The sequence below is a fragment of the Siniperca chuatsi genome, linkage group LG17, assembly GCF_020085105.1.
Source record: "Siniperca chuatsi isolate FFG_IHB_CAS linkage group LG17, ASM2008510v1, whole genome shotgun sequence".
NCBI lineage: Eukaryota > Metazoa > Chordata > Actinopteri > Centrarchiformes > Sinipercidae > Siniperca > Siniperca chuatsi.
This window is the reverse complement of record NC_058058.1, coordinates 25,169,729-25,188,595: the sequence shown is the minus strand read 5'-3', so window position 1 is coordinate 25,188,595 and position 18,867 is coordinate 25,169,729. Positions and strand designations below refer to the sequence as shown.

Here is an 18,867-nt window from a genome sequence, read left to right as displayed (position 1 = left end):
ATTTAGGATGGTGTTCTTGGAAGCTGTGTACTCTGAAAACAAAATGCATCTGAAAAACATGGCCTGCGTAGACAGGTCACCTATGTTTCATGCCTCCTGTGTAGACACTGTCTTATACTGATTCCTGCAAAAAGCTATCACATTACTGTAATACATTACTCCTTTACTGCCAAAGGCTTTGTATTTTCAAAGAAAGAAAATATACTATGAACCAATGCATACCTCCTTTATTTAATTTTCTGTATGTCATGCCATTACAACACAACCATGATAGTCAGTGCTAACATTTTCATTCTCAACTGTGCGAGTTAGTCTATCACACCCTGTCTGTGCACGGAAAACTGTGATATTGTACAGTATAATTCAGTTTAACAGCTCTTTACATCAGCATGGTTGATTTAGCTTTTTTTCTAACTTGCAAAATAAACCTAAAACAACCAATCCTAAACTAAGAGAGGCTTATGTGTTCAGAACAAAGACCAGAGGTGGAGAAAGAAGACATAAATAAAAAAGATAAAATGGTGAGAGAAGTATTCAGGCACTTAGAAATTCTCTCGGGTCCTTGGCTACACTGTGCTCCATTACATTGTACATGCATTTAATAGCCTATCCTGATCCTGTCATGAGGAGTATGAGGTTGCCTCTACTAGACAAGGCTATGGGGTGTAGCACATTCAAAAACAACAAATTAAAGGGATTTCAAGTATTTCACACAACATCAAGGTTCCTATTTACATGTGATCCTAGTGTTCTCTACCTATGTATTCTCATTGCATATCCCCTAAGACGTCATTTTAACAACCATTATTGTACAAATTCTGTAACAAACAATTAAAACATGAACTGAAAGGAAATGTCACAAGATATTAACGTATAACGTGTCACCAAGCATGTGCAGGATTTCTTTAGGTTTTTATTTAAAGTATTTATGAAATGAGCTTTTTGGTGAAAATCTAATTTCCTGTACCATCACATATCAATCTCGTCTTTCACAAGGCTTTCATTGGCTTTCACTGGTCCTATGTTTTAGTGCGCTCCAGCGGCTGTGATGGCAGGGAAGCCATTTGAGAAAATGACAGCATCACTTTTCTCTATACCCGCCGCCGGGAACATTGCTGTACACAGTGTTATTAAAGGGAAATGATGCATGCATTGGCAGCTTGGCTTGAATAGAGATGTTTGTGTTGATTTGTCATGACTGAGATGATCGTATAGTCTGCCATCCCCATGTTTGAGAAATCCATCCTCCCCTTGAAATGGAGTGAAGGCAAACGGTAACAATTACCAGTAACAGCATTGACTCTGAAGGACTGGAGTAACCACAGAACACCAACAAGTCCACTGAAACTGACATTTAGTCTTGTTCTTACTTCTGGTAAGTACAGATATACAAAGGCTGACTATGATTGACAACAGCTGACTAAAGACAAAAGGAACAAACGTAGACTTCACAAACTTAAGGTAGTACAACACCTGCAACAGCCTGTCCACAGATATTAAACCATTACCAGAAACCTTAGATTGCAAAACATCAAATAAGACACTCTTAGTCTCACAGTCTTCATCTGCAGAGGGAGTTTGCTCTGTTGTCACAGAGATAGTTCAGTTTGTCATTATGTGACCTAAGGAACTTGCCATGTGATAACCTGTACATACATGGGGGGCAGTTCTGCCAAACCTTGGAATACGTTCAAGGAACTTTAACATTGTGTGCCAACGTTCTTGCTTTCTACAATATCTGCGCATGGCAACTATGGAATGTTTAAGTTTTGGGAAAGTCTGTGGTTATGGCAAATGAACTGTGGTTAAGGTATGGTTAGGCTTAGGCGACTAAAACACTTGGTTAAGGAAATATTGGGATTACGGTTAATAAAAACGTGAACGTTAACTGCAGGTCCGTAACAGGACGCAAACTCCCCTTTCTTGTATCAAAGTCAGACATGCTACACACCCTCCATCACCCTGACCTCCACACCGTTACCTTCCGACTCGCTATCTAAATAGCACACTACTTCCTGCATTAGTACTGAACGTTGACATTGGACGTAAATCATGAGGTGCGGAATTGTCCAACGTGGGCATCATTTCAAGGTTACTCTGCTGGTTCAAAGATGGATTCTGGCATTGGATGTAAATGTTCCCCCTCTGCCGGCCATCTACTCACTTCTGGTCGATGAGTTTGATCCCTTTTTCTGGTGATTCAGTCTTTTGTCCAGGGTCCTTGCTGTTCCTTCGGATGTCATATTTAATACACCACTATCTGGTTGAAACCGTCAAGCCTGTTTCGCCTCTGACCACACTGCTGGGTGTTGTTGGGTCTGGTCAGAAGTGTGCTTTGTTGCCCCTTTAACCCCACCCAGTAGTGATGTCATGGTCTGCTGACACACCTGGGAGTACACTTGTACATCACTGCAGCAAGGTGAGAAGTTAAACCACTGGAGGACAGTAAAAACAAGATTTTCAGGGGATGTTAACTTACTCTTTAAAGGAACAAACTCAAGTTTGAGCAGTTCATCTGTGATTTGGAGGGATTTTCGATTGTGAGACAATAACTGCAGACTATCAAGGTTTTGGTGTTAAATGTAAAGAGAGAAGGGGAATCTGAAATGCTGTACTGATGGTAAATTGCTATACATAGCACCATAAACTAAAGTCATATGACGTGTACCGTTCAGGACATACAGATTTTCAAATTCAAGATTTCTGCATCGTATGAGCATATTTTGTGGAATTTAAGTACTCCAAAATAAAATTAAACACAGAAATAGATTTAAAACATGCAACCCTGTACGGATGCTTTTTGTAGATTTAGGTCTATGGGTATATTTTAAATAATTACATTGTGTAACATATACTACATTTGATAACTAACATTCATTTTGATAACATTTAAGAGGTTAGTTAAAAAGTTTGTCATTGCAAGGCAGATAAATCAATCTAATATAAATAGACATTAATCTTGGTGTGCTGCAAAATCAAATCATTTTTTTACACATAATTTACATATATCCACTAAAATATTTCTGGCTTGCAAATGTCCGATTTTGCTAGATTGTTAGTTGATGTTTTGGCATAAGGGCATGTACATCTTTATTGAACTGTTAGCACATAATGACATTAATGTATTTGTGGATGGTGGCAGAGTTGTTAATAGCAATGACTCACGTCTGACTCACATGTGCTGTTATGTATGGCAGGTTGTTGTTGCCACCGTGACAAAAATTATTTGCTCAGTTTCTTGTCATAACAAGATATTGTTCTTGTTACTACATATCAAATTAATATAAAATTACCAAAAAAATCTTCTATTTTCAACGTCAGCAATGAACCTTTAAACTCAATAAATAATGTTTTATTTCTATCTTTTACTGCATTATCTTTGATTGATGATCAGTTCTAGAATCTTTTTAGGAGAATTATCTGTAAATAAAAATAGCTAAAATATTTTTTTACCCGAAAATGCAAAGGAGGCGGGGAACTTTTTTTTTTTAGCCGGAGTACTGTCTACAGTCTTCTTCACAAGCTGCACACAGCTCCAACAAACTCCACCAAGAAGGTAGAGCAGCTTATATTATGCCTGAGAGGCAAAATTCGGGGCAAAAAAGTCGGTATTTCACTCGTTATTGCTTGTAAAGCTTAATTGCTGTGAGCTCATGGTAATAACTGGAGGAGACTCAGACTCAGGGGTTGGTCACTAAGAAGACATGGTTTAGTGGTATTTTAATAAAGACTAACCATGACCAAGACATCATGGTTGGTTGTGAAGATATACATTATTTTAACATATAGCAATGAAATGATTTACGCCAGTGTATTCTTTTCAGGCGTTGACTAACCTTTTCTAACATAATATGGAAGTTGCTTTAATGAGCTAAGTTGGTATGTCATTATAACAACAAAGGTTTCTTGTTTTAATGAAATATATTAATATTGTGTAATAATGAAAAAGTTTCTTGATGTGACAAGATAAGGTTGGTAACAACAGTTGTTAAAACTGAATAATTATGAAACTATAGAAACTATGTTATAACAAAAATATGTTATGTTATAACATGAAATTTATCTCATTATAATGAGAACATTTTATCATTATAACGAGAAACTGAGCAGAATTTTTTTGTGATGATGGCCGCAGTAGGCTGCCGTAGTTTTGGAACAAAAACTCAATCAACATCAATAAATTAGGCACCATGCCTGATCACGGGGTCAACTCCTCAATGATGAAGCCCAGTGTTTGCCATGCCATTTCAGCTAAAAAGCCTTATTCTCAAACCTATATGCAAATCATCATTAGGATTAGCATTATGATTGTTACATTTTTGTATATAACGAATAATCCACAATGCAGTCATTGAAGTTTGTTTTCTTCAAATTTTGGGGCAGTACATTCTTTAAATGGACTCTTTGTATTGGCACTATCTTTCTCAACCTTGTAATGACCATTGCTTTCCTACTCCAATAAGGAGAAGCTGTAGCCTCATATAAACTGAAATCAGCAGCGTTCTATCTATGAAAATGAATTCATAATGCCAATGAGAACATTGCATCAGACAAATGTGGTTATCTGAAAATAATGCACACCCTCTGACCAACCAGGATCCAATGGATACTCATTCCCGCACAGAAAAGAAAAAACATATATGAAATCTAAGGAATGACAAAAATATATTTACTCACAGTTAAAATTATGAGATAGTCATTATTTTGAGATACTAAGTCATATTGACTATTTAAGGAGTAACTACACTGCAAAAATTGTTTTTTTTTGGTAGTAAAATTATATTTATTACTCGTCACACATACAGTAAAATACTAGTAATTTTGTTAACAGTTGTTAACAGTTAACACATAATGTGCTGTTTTCACCTCAACATCTGTCTCAGTGCGCTACACATTGAATTAATTTCCCACTGGGCAGATTTAGAGCGTGAGAGTTACAGCCTACAGTTTTAACAACTGTACTTTCCATTCTTTATTTAGCAGTTCCGGGTGGCTTTTGTACTATTACCTTGCCAGAACTGCAACCCTGAACCGTGGTTGGAAAATCCCTGGTTCTAAGATCATTTAACCTGGCTTAAAATGGTGATGTAGCAGGTAACATTGACAAGCTACCTAAAGTTAACTACAATTTTGACTTACTATCTCTTAATTTTGTCATCAAAAGTAAATCTTTTCAAGTAATTTAATATATGATTATTTTAAATTAGTATCTTATAACTTTGACACATTATTATTTAAAATTATTCCTAACCTTTAATTAATTTCTTTTATTGACAGAAATGGGCTTCCACAGCTTCCAGTATTCACCTTAACCACGATTTGACATGGTTTACTAAATGTTTCAGTGAAATCTTGTCTACTCATCTCTATCAAATTTGTCTTAATTGTGATTTGTCTGTATAAAGCTCAAAGAAAGCAGGAAAATAAGACTACTTTATATCTCATATCTGCATACCCCAAATCCAAGACTTTGGTGGTCTAAAATATTACAGAATATATATATCAAATAGTCTCTATAAGCAAGCCATGGAGAATTGCTGAAGTTTCTGTGCAGAACTGTAAATTCAGATATTTTAATTTACATTTAATTTTAAGGGGTATGAAAGATGCAGTTGGTTTAGCAAATGTTTGCAAAACTCAATGTACATTTTATCGTGGGTTTTGAAATACCAAAATGAGGGTTCTGGGAAATTAAGTTTAGGGCGTCATGTCTTACAAATATATTTCTTTTTATCAGATATTCAATTAAAATTTTCATCTAAAAAAGCCATTATCATGTCAGTATTTAAACCTGAGATTCTAATTTTCAAAACTCCATAGGCAATTTTTGTAGAAAAGACAATGTCAGTGTTATACTATTGGACTCTGTGGCCTCCCTTCTCATCTCAGATCAGTCATGAACAAACCCTGGTAAGGACGTACGATAACATTTCCAAAATACAAAGATTTCTCAGCAGATTTGATGTTCACATCACCTAAAACTTTGAAATAGTAAACACTATAAATGTGGGTCCTGTTACATAAACATTTTGGTGTTCATTAGGTTTGTGTGGGACACAGTCACTTGCTCACACTGCTGTCAGACAACAGTGCTTATGTCATCAGCCTCGTCAGGTTTCTTGGGCTTGCTGGGGAGAGACTTGAGGTACTCCAGGTGGCGTCGGGCGTCCTCCTGGTTCTGACGGACATAATACACCACATATGAAATGACCATGGCAAACCAACCGAACATGGTCACCAGCATAGCATAGTCTGTGGTCCTTTTGGCCAGGTTACAGAGGTCAGTGTCCACTGCCAAGAAAGGTCGTCCCTCCTGGTCACGAAGCTCTGAGCTCCTGCAGAGGACACGGGCGGCGGCCTCGTGGTTATGGGCCATTCCACCGATGGCCTGCTGGAGGGCGCAGTCACAATGCCAGGGGTTATCGTCCACAATGACGCGGGCCTTGAGCCGAGCGAAGGCATCCTTGTGTACGCTAGTGATGCGGTTGTGGGAGAGGTCCAGCACCTGTAATGTCGCCTCTATGCCACTGAAGGCACCTTCCCCTAAAGTCTCCACCGCGTTGTATGAAAGGTTGAGCTCCCTCAAAAGCCTGAGTCCGTGGAAGGCTTGATCGGGTACGGCACCTATCTGGTTGTGGTCCAGCCTCAGCAGGACAGTGTCGAACGGGAGGCTGGGGGGGATCTCTTTGAGGCGTGACTGACTGCAGGTAACGTTGAGGCCATGGAGGTGGGGGTCGCGTTGGCAGATGCAGCCCTTTGGACACATGCTGGCCGAGGGGAAGCACAGGGCCATGAGTACAAGGCTCTGAAGGAGCAGGCACATGGGGATGGAGCGCGACAGCCACAAGTCCAGCAGAGTCATACTGACCGGCCGTCAGCAGCATCCCGCCTGGGGCCACAACACCGCCACTGGTCCCTTACACACATCGCATAGTGGCGACTGGTCCTCACTGTCCGACCACTGGAGATACTGGAGTGTGAACAGATGTTGTCATGCTGCCTTGAGGCCTGAAACAAGATCAAACAGAAAGACAGGGTAAACAAATAAGGTTCCTGCATTTTACCTATTTGACATTTTATTTGTTGTTCTGTTTGTCATCATCACCATCATGGGCCCTTCAAATTTGGATACTTTGGATCTGGATATTTTTCTAGGGATGTCCCGATCAGGTTTTTTTTTTGGCCTTTAATATTGGGTATCTACTGATACCAAGTCTAATCCGACACTCATATTGATTAAATATGTATTGGACACATTGAAATAACAGCTGTAGCCTTCTAAATTTGACACACCTTTTTTTTCACGAGCTACTTGATCCAAGAACTTGAGGTCCTAGTTTAAAAATCTTAAGTTGCAAGTCCTGACATTGATTGAATCAGCAAGAGATCAGCAAGAGAGAAGACGTATCACTCTGATGGAGAAACACTTGATTCGTGATTGTACAGTGGTTTTACAAAGTGGAGCTTCGTCCCTCACAAACAATCTTTCGTCAAGCACAGACACCGGCTGCAGCACACAAACCAGGCAACAGACTGGACAACAGAAATTTATTTTGGCCTGTTATTCAGTTACTCATGGAATTAACAGCAACAGCTGATATGACCTGCTGCCTGCAACATTTGTCATTTAAACCTGGCTAAAAATGCTGGCTTGCTGAATGTTTTCTACACTGCTCTTTGCTAATGGTAATTGCTGTCTGAGCTTAGCACACACACTAATTTTCACTCTCATATGCAGCAGGATGCTGCATTATAGCCTGGGTGTGGTAAAGGAGAGCAGCGCCGTAACACTAGCAGGTTGAGGTGGACAAAACACAGTAGAGTACAATAAAGAAAGGATCAGATTTCTTTCAACTTTATTTTAGTCAATACCGATCCATCAAAATATGCCCCAGTATCCATCCTAAGGATCGGCTCAGGACAGATTTTTTTTTAAAGGTGGCTTAAGATTTATCTTGGGCTTTCGTTGGAACAAGTCCTCAGGTTCAAAATGGCTGTTTTAACCAAGCTGTTAATTAAGTTGTGAACTCACAATGTCACATATGAGTTGGTGGCACCAAGAGATCAGTATTGTTGAAAAGATACAGATAAGTTGTTTGGATATGTAATGAATGACAATGACATAAAGTGGTGTGAAAAAGTGTTGGCCCCCTTCCTGATTTCTTATTTTTTTGCATGTTTCTCACACTTAAATATTTCAGATCATCAAACAAATTTAAATATTAGTCAAAGATAACACAAGTAAACACAAAATGCTTTTTTTAAATGAAGGTTGTTATTATTAAGGGAAAACAAAATCCAAACCTACATGCCCCTGTGTGAAATAGTGATTGCCCCCTAAACCTAATAACTGGTTGGGCCACCCTTAGCAGCAACAACTGCAACCAAGCGTTTGCGATAACTTGCAATGAGTCTTTTACAGGACTGTGGAGGAATTCTGGCCCACTCATCGTTGCAGAATTGTTGTAATCCAGGCACATTGGAGGGTTTTCGAGCATGAACTGCCTTTTTAAGGTCATGCCACAGCATCTCCCTAGGATTCAGGTCAGGACTTTGACTAGGCCACTCCAAAGTCTTCATTTTGTTCTTCTTCAGCCATTCAGAGACCCCACAACAACATCCAAAGAACTGCAGGCTTCACTTGCCTCAGTTAAGGTCAGTGTTCATGACTCCACCATAAGAAAGAGACTGGGCCGTGGCCTGTGACATCATCCACTCGACTGTTGCAGGACTTCAGACAGCACCCAAATGCCCTTATCATCTCAGGTGATTTCAACTATGCCCCCCTCTCCTCCACACTGACCAACTTTACCTAGTATGTGAAGTGCACAACAAGGGACAATAAAACACTGTATTTACTGTATGCAAATGTCAGTAAGGCATATTCCTCGACTGCTCTGCCCTCACTAAGAAGATCTCATCATAACCTAGTACACCTAGTGGCCACCTAGGTGCCTGCTGTCCAACGTATCCCAGTCACCACCAGGGCCTGATAACAAGCCCTGGATTAATATTGACATCAAATCCCTACTTATCCAGAAGAAGCTGGCTTTCAAGGCTCGGGACAGAGAGGAGGCAAGACACATCTAGAGCAACAACGCCCAGGCAGAGCTGCTGACCCTGATGATCAGTCCCAGGGTGCTGATTGGATGTGCTGATCAGCTGGCTGGCATTCTTTGTCACCTCTTCAACCTCTCCCTGGACATGCAGAGGGTGCCCTCCCTATGGAAAACATCATGCATCGTCCCAGTGCCTAAGAGGGAATGCACCAGTGCTCTCAATAGATGTTTTCGGACCAAACAGTTCTGGGGACTCCCTGAGAGGAATTGCCCACTGGGGAGCTCACCTGAGAACTACATACAGTACCTTCAAGGACTTTTTTCTGTTTGCATTCACGTTGCCAATAGGAACGCTGAAGTGATGTAAGCCGGCTGGCTGTTGGTATAGCAAGTCACTTCCGTACGTTGTATGTCCCCCGTCACATATATGCTCAATAAAGCCTGGACTTCAATGTCGACCAATCACCATACACTTATGTCACTCAAGGTTCCTTTTGTGCTGGGAGAGTACCTACTGTGAAGTAGGAGCTAAAAAAAAAGTCAATTCTAAGAACTATGATCATTCCCAGTTCTTATAGTGCGGACACAATAAATAAAAAAAAGGGGTGGGGGATGCCCGGGTGCACAGTGTTTTTTGACTTTTCAAGTGCATTCTACACCATTAAGCCACTCCTGCTTGCAGAGAAGCTTACAGCCATGAAGGTGGATTGTGCCATGGTATGCTGGATTTCACCTGCAGACCACAGTTTGTCCAGCTCCAGAGCTGCCAGTCAGACGTACTGGACAGTAACATGGACGCACCTGGAACTGTTCTGTCTCCTTTCCTGTTCACCCTATACACATCTGACTTCAGATTCAATTCTGGATCTACTCATCTTCAGAAGTTCTCCGACGACTCATCCATTGTCGGCTGCATCACTGGGGACAAGGATGAGTACAGGAGTCTGGTGGAGAGATTTGCCAGCTGGTGTAACATCAACCACCTCCAGCTAAACATCAGCAAGACAAAAGAGCAGGTAGTGGACTTCCAACGGAACAGGGAGCCACCCAGACCTATCACCATTCAGGGTGAGGAGGTGGATGTGGTGGAGTCATACAAGTTCCTGGGGATACACCTCAATAACAAACTAGACTGGTCAGACAATTGTGGTGCCCTCTATTGGAAGGGACAAAGCAGACTGTACTTCCTGAGCAGGCCCAGGTCATTCAATGTGTGCAATAGTTTGTTTTGCATGTTCTTTGAAACAGTGGTGGCCAGTGCACTCTTCTTTGCTGTTGTGTGCTGTGGAGGCGGCATTATGGCTGGTGATGCAAACAGACTCAAACTGGTCAGGAAGGCGGGCTATGTTGTAGGAGTGCGCCTTGACAGCCTGGAGGAGGTGGCTGAGGGGAAGATGAGGTCCAAAATAAGGAACATACTGGAGAACCTATCTCATCCCCTTCATGAGAAGATGAACGGCCTAAGAAGCACCTTCAGTAACCGTCTTGTCCTACCGAGGTGTTCAAAGGAGCGCTTCAAGTGCCAACAGTCATTCACACAATGACTGCCGTAATGACTTCAGTCTCAGCCGGTGGTTTCTGAGGCCTTACATGATGGTCACTCCTCATGGACTGTACTATACCGTACAGACTATACACGTGGCCACTATTTTCTCTGTATTTATATATGTTTCCATATACATATTTTTATTCTTTTTTTATTGTATTCCTTATCTATTTATTATTTATTATTCATTTTCTTTTCATACACATATCTCTGCTGTTGTGAGACTGAAATTTCCCCTCTGGGATAAATAAAGAGCTACCCTACCCTATATATATATATATATATATATATATATATAGTAAATTATCAATCTACACGATGTGTGTAATCTATGTTTTGCAAGACTAGTGACTGCAGGTTAATGGTCTGAAATTATTGGCTTGGAATGGTGCATGTTTGTAGTTGCCTGTTCCCAACAAGTCAGTCAGTCATTCCCATTACACCGGCTGGCGCATAGAGCAGCAACAAAGTCCCTGTTCCCAACAAGTAGTATGGTATATAGCTTAGGCCGTACACTGTCTCTGGTCACAGTGGCAGCAGGGTGGGGTTTTGGGTGGGGGCAAGGAAAGATGACAAGAGTCTGTATGTTTGGCAATGTTTGTTCCGTTTGCTGTCACATCTCTCGACCCGGTATTTGCGAAAACAAATTGCTGAAGTGAAAGTCCAGGCTGAGCCACCCTGTGGGACCGATCGCAAGGGAAAATTTAGAAATTCCATAACTCAGTATAAATACTGATCATTTCTGATAGCCTGAAGTTGAGTGCAATCACTCTTCGTCATCTTTCCTACAAATGAATGCATTTGTGCTACAGAGATATTCATGGTGTCCAGAGGATGAATCCTAATGACTTTGACAGCAGGTCAAAGTTTTCAATTATACAGTGGACATCTATCTGTCACAAAGTTTTGCAGACAAACAACAACAATGGTAAACATACCTGCTAAATATACTGTACCTGCTCAACTCTAGCATGTTACCATTTTGATTGTGAGCATGTTAGCATGCTGATGTTAGCAGTTACTTATTTAGCTTCTTAGTTTACTTATAGGACCAGAACCAACAACAGACATGCAGTAAGTCTCACATGTACAGAATTAGCAATGGTAGAGTTACAGTATGGAGAAACAGAGTTACAATATTAGGAATTGTGACCATATATTATATAAAGCATATAAAGTATACTGTAATGCATAAACCTTTGAAACAGACCACAATATTCTTTTAGGTTATGGTAAATTCAATTCTGTAATATGGCTGACAGACACAACTTTAATTAGTCTGACACATTTTATTTCAACTCCTGTTTCACAGTCGTTTTGATGTGTCAGTTTAGAGGCTTTGCCAGTGTTTGTTTTCACAGTTAACATACAGTGTGTTTTTAGATCACATGCCTCATAGCCTTAAATGATCTCACACCCAGCTGCAGTAAAACTACCCTGTCCCTGCTGCTGGTCATGGTTTACACTCCACTCTGTTCTATCTTTCAGCCACATTAGCAGCTAAAAAGGGCAGGCATGTACAGACATTCATGGTCTAGTGCCATCACTTGGTGAAAATTTGTTTAAAACTTTGGTTTATGACCAAATACCTGCAAAACTAATGACATTCCCATCAACCTCAACTGTTGGTCAGGGCATGTTGCTTCAGGTACTTACATCTTACATCATATTAACCTGGTTTAGTGAAGCAACATATTGTATAAATAATGGGACCCTGTTGTTTAATGGAGAGATTTTAGAGATTACTCTCCCATGATCTGAATTCTCTTTCAGAGGCAACAGTACCAGAATGTTCCCAAACATTGAGTATATTTCTTTTGCATGTGCAAAAAAATAGTCAAATATCAAGATATTGAATTTTTCAGGATCAGTACCATTACTGGCCTTCACACTGAGCTGGATCAGACATTTCTGCCCTAGGCCAGTTATCTGCTGCTGCCGAGGGGATTGATTTTTTTCATTGCCAAATGATTTAATGATATTTTAGTTTAATTCAACTTTATTCAACTTCACTCAATTTCTGGTCTGTGTCTTGTCATCAGCAACACATAGCCTAGTCTACCAATATGTTCTGTATGTTTACATGCATACTATTGTCCCTGTTTTGTTTTATCCTTGTTAATAAATAAATTGTAAATAAATAAATAATCATATTAGGGATGTGATATGGAACATAAAAAAGAAACCTTTATTCATACCCCTTATCCAGGTTGATGATCATCTGTGAAAGAGTTTCTTTAACTCCTCAACAAATCACAGTCTCTCATTTCTGTACTGAAGCGCAAGTATTATCTGCATCGGACATTTGTGGATGTCCTGACCACGTTCTATAAAACTATATTTATTTTAATTGTATTTACATTATACAACTTACAGTAAACACTTAGCCTATGTTGGGGATAAATTGTGACTTAGCAGCTAAAAGGTTAATACTGTAACAGTTAATATGAGCAGCTTACCATGTTAATGTAGAATCTTACTGAGTGCTTGTCATATGAAAAGAATGTGTGTGCGCTTCGATGTGACAGAAGAGGGAACAGATATGCATGCTTGTTATCTCAAACCTTGAGACGCCTAATTGTGTATATAGTGCCAATTAGAACTAGTCATTTTGGGAGACTTTGTTTTTGGAATTATGTGAAGGCTAAGCTGTTCCCACGAGTTCCGTACGTTTTGTTTGCCACTCAATATAAAAGACAAGTGGAATTCCTGTGTCAGGCAGAGACTACTCCCAGACTTCTAAATCTGCTGTGTGATTTTCAATAAGAGTCCTCTCTGTGTGCACGATACAAATAAACTTGTATTCACAGTTATGTTGATTCAGTTTTATTAAGAACCGAAAGTAGACAGAATTTCTCTTTCAGCACCTACAATAGGCCTGCATTAAAAATGAATAAAACAATTTAGGTATGTTTTACAGCTGAATAGCTCTGCATTCAGAAAATATAACCTGCCTAATAGCTTTCCCTTGGTGGTTTCCTATAATGTTTTGTAGTGTTTTATCTGGGCACAAGTGGGCGTTTTTGACAGCTGTCATTCCCGGGCAAACATCTGCCTTCATGGCCGATACCTAGGCTGAAAATGAATGATGATTTGCCCGAATCTCAAGTCTGTAGATCAGCTCAGGACATCCTGAGGTTCACTTTAAATGTAGGGTGTAGATAATTAAAAAACTTTTATCATTATATATTTTGTTTAACTGATTAACTACTACATGACTGGAGTTGAGGTTGTATCTGCGGACATACATGCACAATATCCCAGTCATGGTTGTTATCCTGGTATAGTTCATACAGTATGTGGGATATGATGTTTGCGTGGTTATCTGGTTGTAATTATTATAATCTGGTTATCCATGTCTCTGATTGGGATGCAGCAGTGTGAGAAATAAACTGCATAGGTCACAAAATAAGTGACTGCCACAAGTTAATGGCTAGCATCAGAGTCTGCCTGCAGAATCCTCTCAGAATCAGGTGTATATTGCAGTGCAAGCATTAGCTTTATATAACCATGTAATGCACGCACAGGCATCAGTGTGACAGACCTTTAAAAATAGATTAGGTGTCTGAAAGTAAGTCTGAAAAAAATTCCTCCCCTTTGGTGCCCCCCAGCTGGTGGTGCCCTAGGTGACCGTCTAACTTGCCTGTGCCTAAAAATGTCCCTGCCCATGCATTTGTATATAATGCAGCCTAAATAAACACAATTGTAATTATCCTTCTATGAAATGTATGGGAAAAACTGAAATACAGTTTTTATTCATAACACCTGCAGATAGTATTTCATAACATTAATGTTCTTAACCATTTGTAAGGAAGGAAATAATATGATTTATGATAAGTTGTTAGGTGACTAATTCTACATCAGCCATCACATACTGATCTCAGACACGTCTTATTGTTACGGCAGATCTCAAGACAGCATAAAGAGACAACAGCACTACAACCTGTGGTGTTCACATTCAGTACAAACACTGCATTGTCCATCATGCCATCATCTACACAAAGAAGCACATACGTATGTGTTCATCTATTCTTTTCTCTATTCCCTGCAATGTTTCAACATAATAATACATGTCCATTTTCTGTTTCATGAAAGCTTTAACAATTACTGTTCTTCGAGCCTGGTAGATCTTTTCCAGGAAAAAATGTAATGGTGCACAGAAAGTGATACATTTTACAGTATGAGTATGTTTGGAATACATAGGGGCTGAACTGAAAAATAACCTTTACATAATTATTTCATCTTTGTAAACTGGAAGGCATAAACAGATTGTTCTGGGAGACCCTGAGGAGGATGAAAAGATATACAGTACTACTACATGACTGCTGCTTCTTCCATTTCTCCGTCCTGGCACAGGACAATACAATAATGTCTAACAACAGCCTAGGAGGAAGTGAAGAGGCGAGGGATCATCTGTTTTCTGCAGCACAGTGAGGACCAGTGGCAGCTCCCAGGCCCACATCAAGCTGTTTATCCAGCAGCTGCTCTGCCACGAGAGGCAAAACCTGTTGTTGTATGGAAATAGGCTAGATCTATTAGACCTGCACTGTGCTTATAGGAGGCCTGATTTGACATGTGGCCTCATTATTACTGTTCATTAAAACCACCTCATAAATTACCTCACCCCTACTGGTTTGTTCATCAGGAAGAGTCAGGGCACAACATGGGAATAACAAAAGCTGTCAGTGGATCCACAGGGAGTGGACAAAAATAGCAGAAATATCTTTAATAATATCTTATATTACAATTCAAATATAATGGTGAAGCTTGGTTTTTGTAAATACTTTGAGTTTTTTACCATCAAGTGTCTATTTGTGAACGCTCTTGCTGTTTTCTTCTATTTGGATACAATATATCATAATGATCTGCAGTGTTGTGAAAAGGCGTGGACTAAGAGTTTATTTACATTCTATAATAATCACCTCTCTGTATTGTAGTTTTCATTGTTTGTGAGTCCGCCATTCCCTTGGTGGATTCAGATTGCTTTCACACACTTGAGGGATTCACAGGAAACGATGCAGCGCTTCTAAAAGATGTTACTGCTAATGCAAATCCAACATTTCCTACCGCTGCTAGCTGACATTAACAGTGTCCAACTGGCGAAATATAAATGGCTTTTATTGTGAAGCAGTCAAAGGGAACACTGTGTATTTGTCACAGAGGTTAGCACTGACCACAGTCGTTCATCAAAAATGCATCTACAAAACAACATCATTTTAGTCGTTTTTTTGTCAGTGGGAATTTTGCAGGGATTAATGGTACAAAAATTAGCCTGCACACCTCCAACTCCTCAGCAAGTTAACCAACTTTACTGTGTCCTGCTGTTGTGTGAAAACCTACTGGTGCTGTGTGTAGCATGAAATCAGATCACTGTGGCAATTATTATTGACTGACTTCTCTATTAAAACATTTGTTTGGTTGCACTGTAAACTGAGAGTTTACCGCACTTACCACAGTAACCAGGGCTGTCGCCAAATAAACAGGACTGAAATCTTAAGAATTTTAACTTTTAAGCTAAATGCTAATGACAGCATGCTAACATAATCACAATGACAATGCTAACATAGATGCTAATGCTGATGTTTAGAAAGTAATGTTTACCATGTTAGTTTAGCTTGTTAGCTGAAGCTAATGGGAATATTAGTTTTGCAGGAATTTGGTCATAAACCAAAGTATTGGACAAACAGAAATTTTGACCTGCTGAAGGTGCTAGATGAAAAGGCTAGGAGGATATCCAATATTATTACGATTCATCCTGAGGGGGACATGAATGTCTGTCCCAAATTTCATGACAATCCATCTGATAGTTGTCAAGACATTTCACTCAAAACTACAGATGTCAACCTCATGGTGGTACTAGAGGAAAAATCACTGATCATCAAAAGTCATTCAGATTCATCCTCTGGGAACCATGAATGTCTGTACAAAATATTGTGCCAATCCATCCAGTAGACGTTGAGATATTTCACAGGATAAGTGACATTTTTGACCTTCTGGTGGAGCTAGACGGAAAGTCAGGGAATCATCAAAATAATTAGGATTCATCTTCAGGGCACAATAGATGCATACCTGCCAACACTCCAGTTTCTCCTGTATTCCAAGGCCACCTCCCGGCACCCTCCCGTTTTGTTGTTTCTCCCGCAAAACTCATGCACTCTTGCATGGTCCTCAAACTTTATTATGAACGATGTGTGTCCAATGTCAGGGAAATCTATCCTATATTTGTTGAGATATTTCAGTCTAGGCCAAAGTGATGGACTGACAAAACATTTTCATCTCCAGAGCCACACAGCCTGCATGACTAAAAAAAAATTTTGCTGTCAAGTGGAATTTGGAGCCATTAGCTTGAGGGGCCTTTCAGATGACATGAATATGCTACTGTGTGAAGTCTTATTTCTGTCGGTTTAACCAACAGCCCTGTTCTAGAATAAGATCCTAAACAGCTCAAGGCTTGTAGATGGGCCTTGTACCAACTTTGTTTTTACTGTGCTCACATGTAGCATATTCCTAAAAAAATATGTTTAAAGGATAAGTCTGGTGCTATTCTATATTTTTCCCAAGACCCAAATCAACAATGCATGTATAATACTAACAAGTATTGTGTGTGTATCCAAAACCTGATATATGTTATTGCTCTGTGCCATAGAGCTTTTTTGTTGTCCAAAGACTATTAAAAACACATCAACGAGCCGCATTGTTGCACTGGGTGACATGTTTCATTACCATGAATTCACACACTGTAGTTTATTTTGACTCAATCCCACATACATTCTGCTACTCCCTAGCAGGGATGGAAATAGTACTAGAATATTATACTCAAATAAAAGTACTAGTGTTAGTAGGTCGGTTAAAATGTACTCTGAGTAAATGTTACTACCTTACATTTTTAGAGAAGGGGGGCTAACACCTCGTGGCTACAGAATAAATTGCATTAAATGTCAATGTATACACTAGTGGAACAACATCATGCCACAGAAGCCTAATGTCAAAACCAACAATAAATTCCATTTCTATAGATGGGCACTTTTCAGCCTGTGCATACAACTGATTATCAGTTATAAATATACAATACAATACACTTGCAGCCTCACTAGAATTAACCATAAAAGAGGACAAAACTCAGACAATTAAACAAAAATGGCTGACAATAAATAAAGCCTATGGACACCGCGGCGGGTGCAACAAGCAATATTAAGCCACATAGCGTTAAATAGCATGACACTTCTTTTAGAATCAACAGCAGACACACATTAAAGCAACGAGACTGCAGTTTTTACAGACTGCTTAGCACACACAAACACAACAGTATGTTGCTAAGTAATGCACTCAGGAGAGAGAGTTACAACAATAGGAGAGTTTGTTTCTTGTACTCACCTGTCTGAACGTCATTATATGAGTCTTGTGCACCACAAAGTCCTCCACAATCTGCTCTAGGTTCAACTTGTTCATTCTCAAAGCATAATATAACCAGTCCACTCAGCCTCTCTGCCCCACTATAACCAGTCCACTCAGCCTCTCTGCCCCACTATAACCAGTCCACTCAGCCCCACTATAACCAGTCCACTCAGCCTCTCTGCCCCACTATAACCAGTCCACTCTGCCCCACTATAACCAGTCCACTCAGCCTCTCTGCCCCACTATAACCAGTCCACTCTGCCCCACTATAACCAGTCCACTCAGCCTCTCTGCCCCACTATAACCAGTCCACTCTGCCCCACTATAACCAGTCCACTCAGCCTCTCTGCCCCACTATAACCAGTCCACTCAGCCTCTCTGTCCCACTATAACCAGTCCACTCTGCCCCACTATAACCAGTCCACTCAGCCTCTCTGCCCCACTATAACCAGTCCACTCAGCCTCTCTGTCCCACTATAACCAGTCCACTCAGCCACTCTGCCCCACTATAACCAGTCCACTCTGCCCCACTATAACCAGTCCACTCAGCCTCTCTGCCCCACTATAACCAGTCCACTCTGCCCCACTATAACCAGTCCACTCAGCCTCTCTGCCCCACTATAACCAGTCCACTCTGCCCCACTATAACCAGTCCACTCAGCCTCTCTGCCCCACTATAACCAGTCCACTCAGCCTCTCTGTCCCACTATAACCAGTCCACTCTGCCCCACTATAACCAGTCCACTCAGCCTCTCTGCCCCACTATAACCAGTCCACTCAGCCTCTCTGTCCCACTATAACCAGTCCACTCAGCCCCACTATAACCAGTCCACTCAGCCTCTCTGTCCCACTATAACCAGTCCACTC

The 18,867-nt window shown here is 40.3% G+C and overlaps 1 protein-coding gene across 1 annotated transcript in view; it reads right to left on the bottom strand.

Annotated features, from left to right (window-relative positions):
• Nucleotides 1-212: 212 nt before the first annotated feature.
• Nucleotides 213-18,867, bottom strand: part of lrrc3b (leucine rich repeat containing 3B) — a 33,625-nt gene continuing 14,970 nt past the window's right edge. Inside the window, exon 2 of the mRNA XM_044171219.1 lies at nt 213-7,008. Within this exon, the coding sequence (XP_044027154.1) occupies nt 6,080-6,862 (783 nt within the window). The 5' untranslated portion in view covers nt 6,863-7,008 and the 3' untranslated portion in view covers nt 213-6,079. The remainder of the gene's footprint in view (nt 7,009-18,867) is intronic.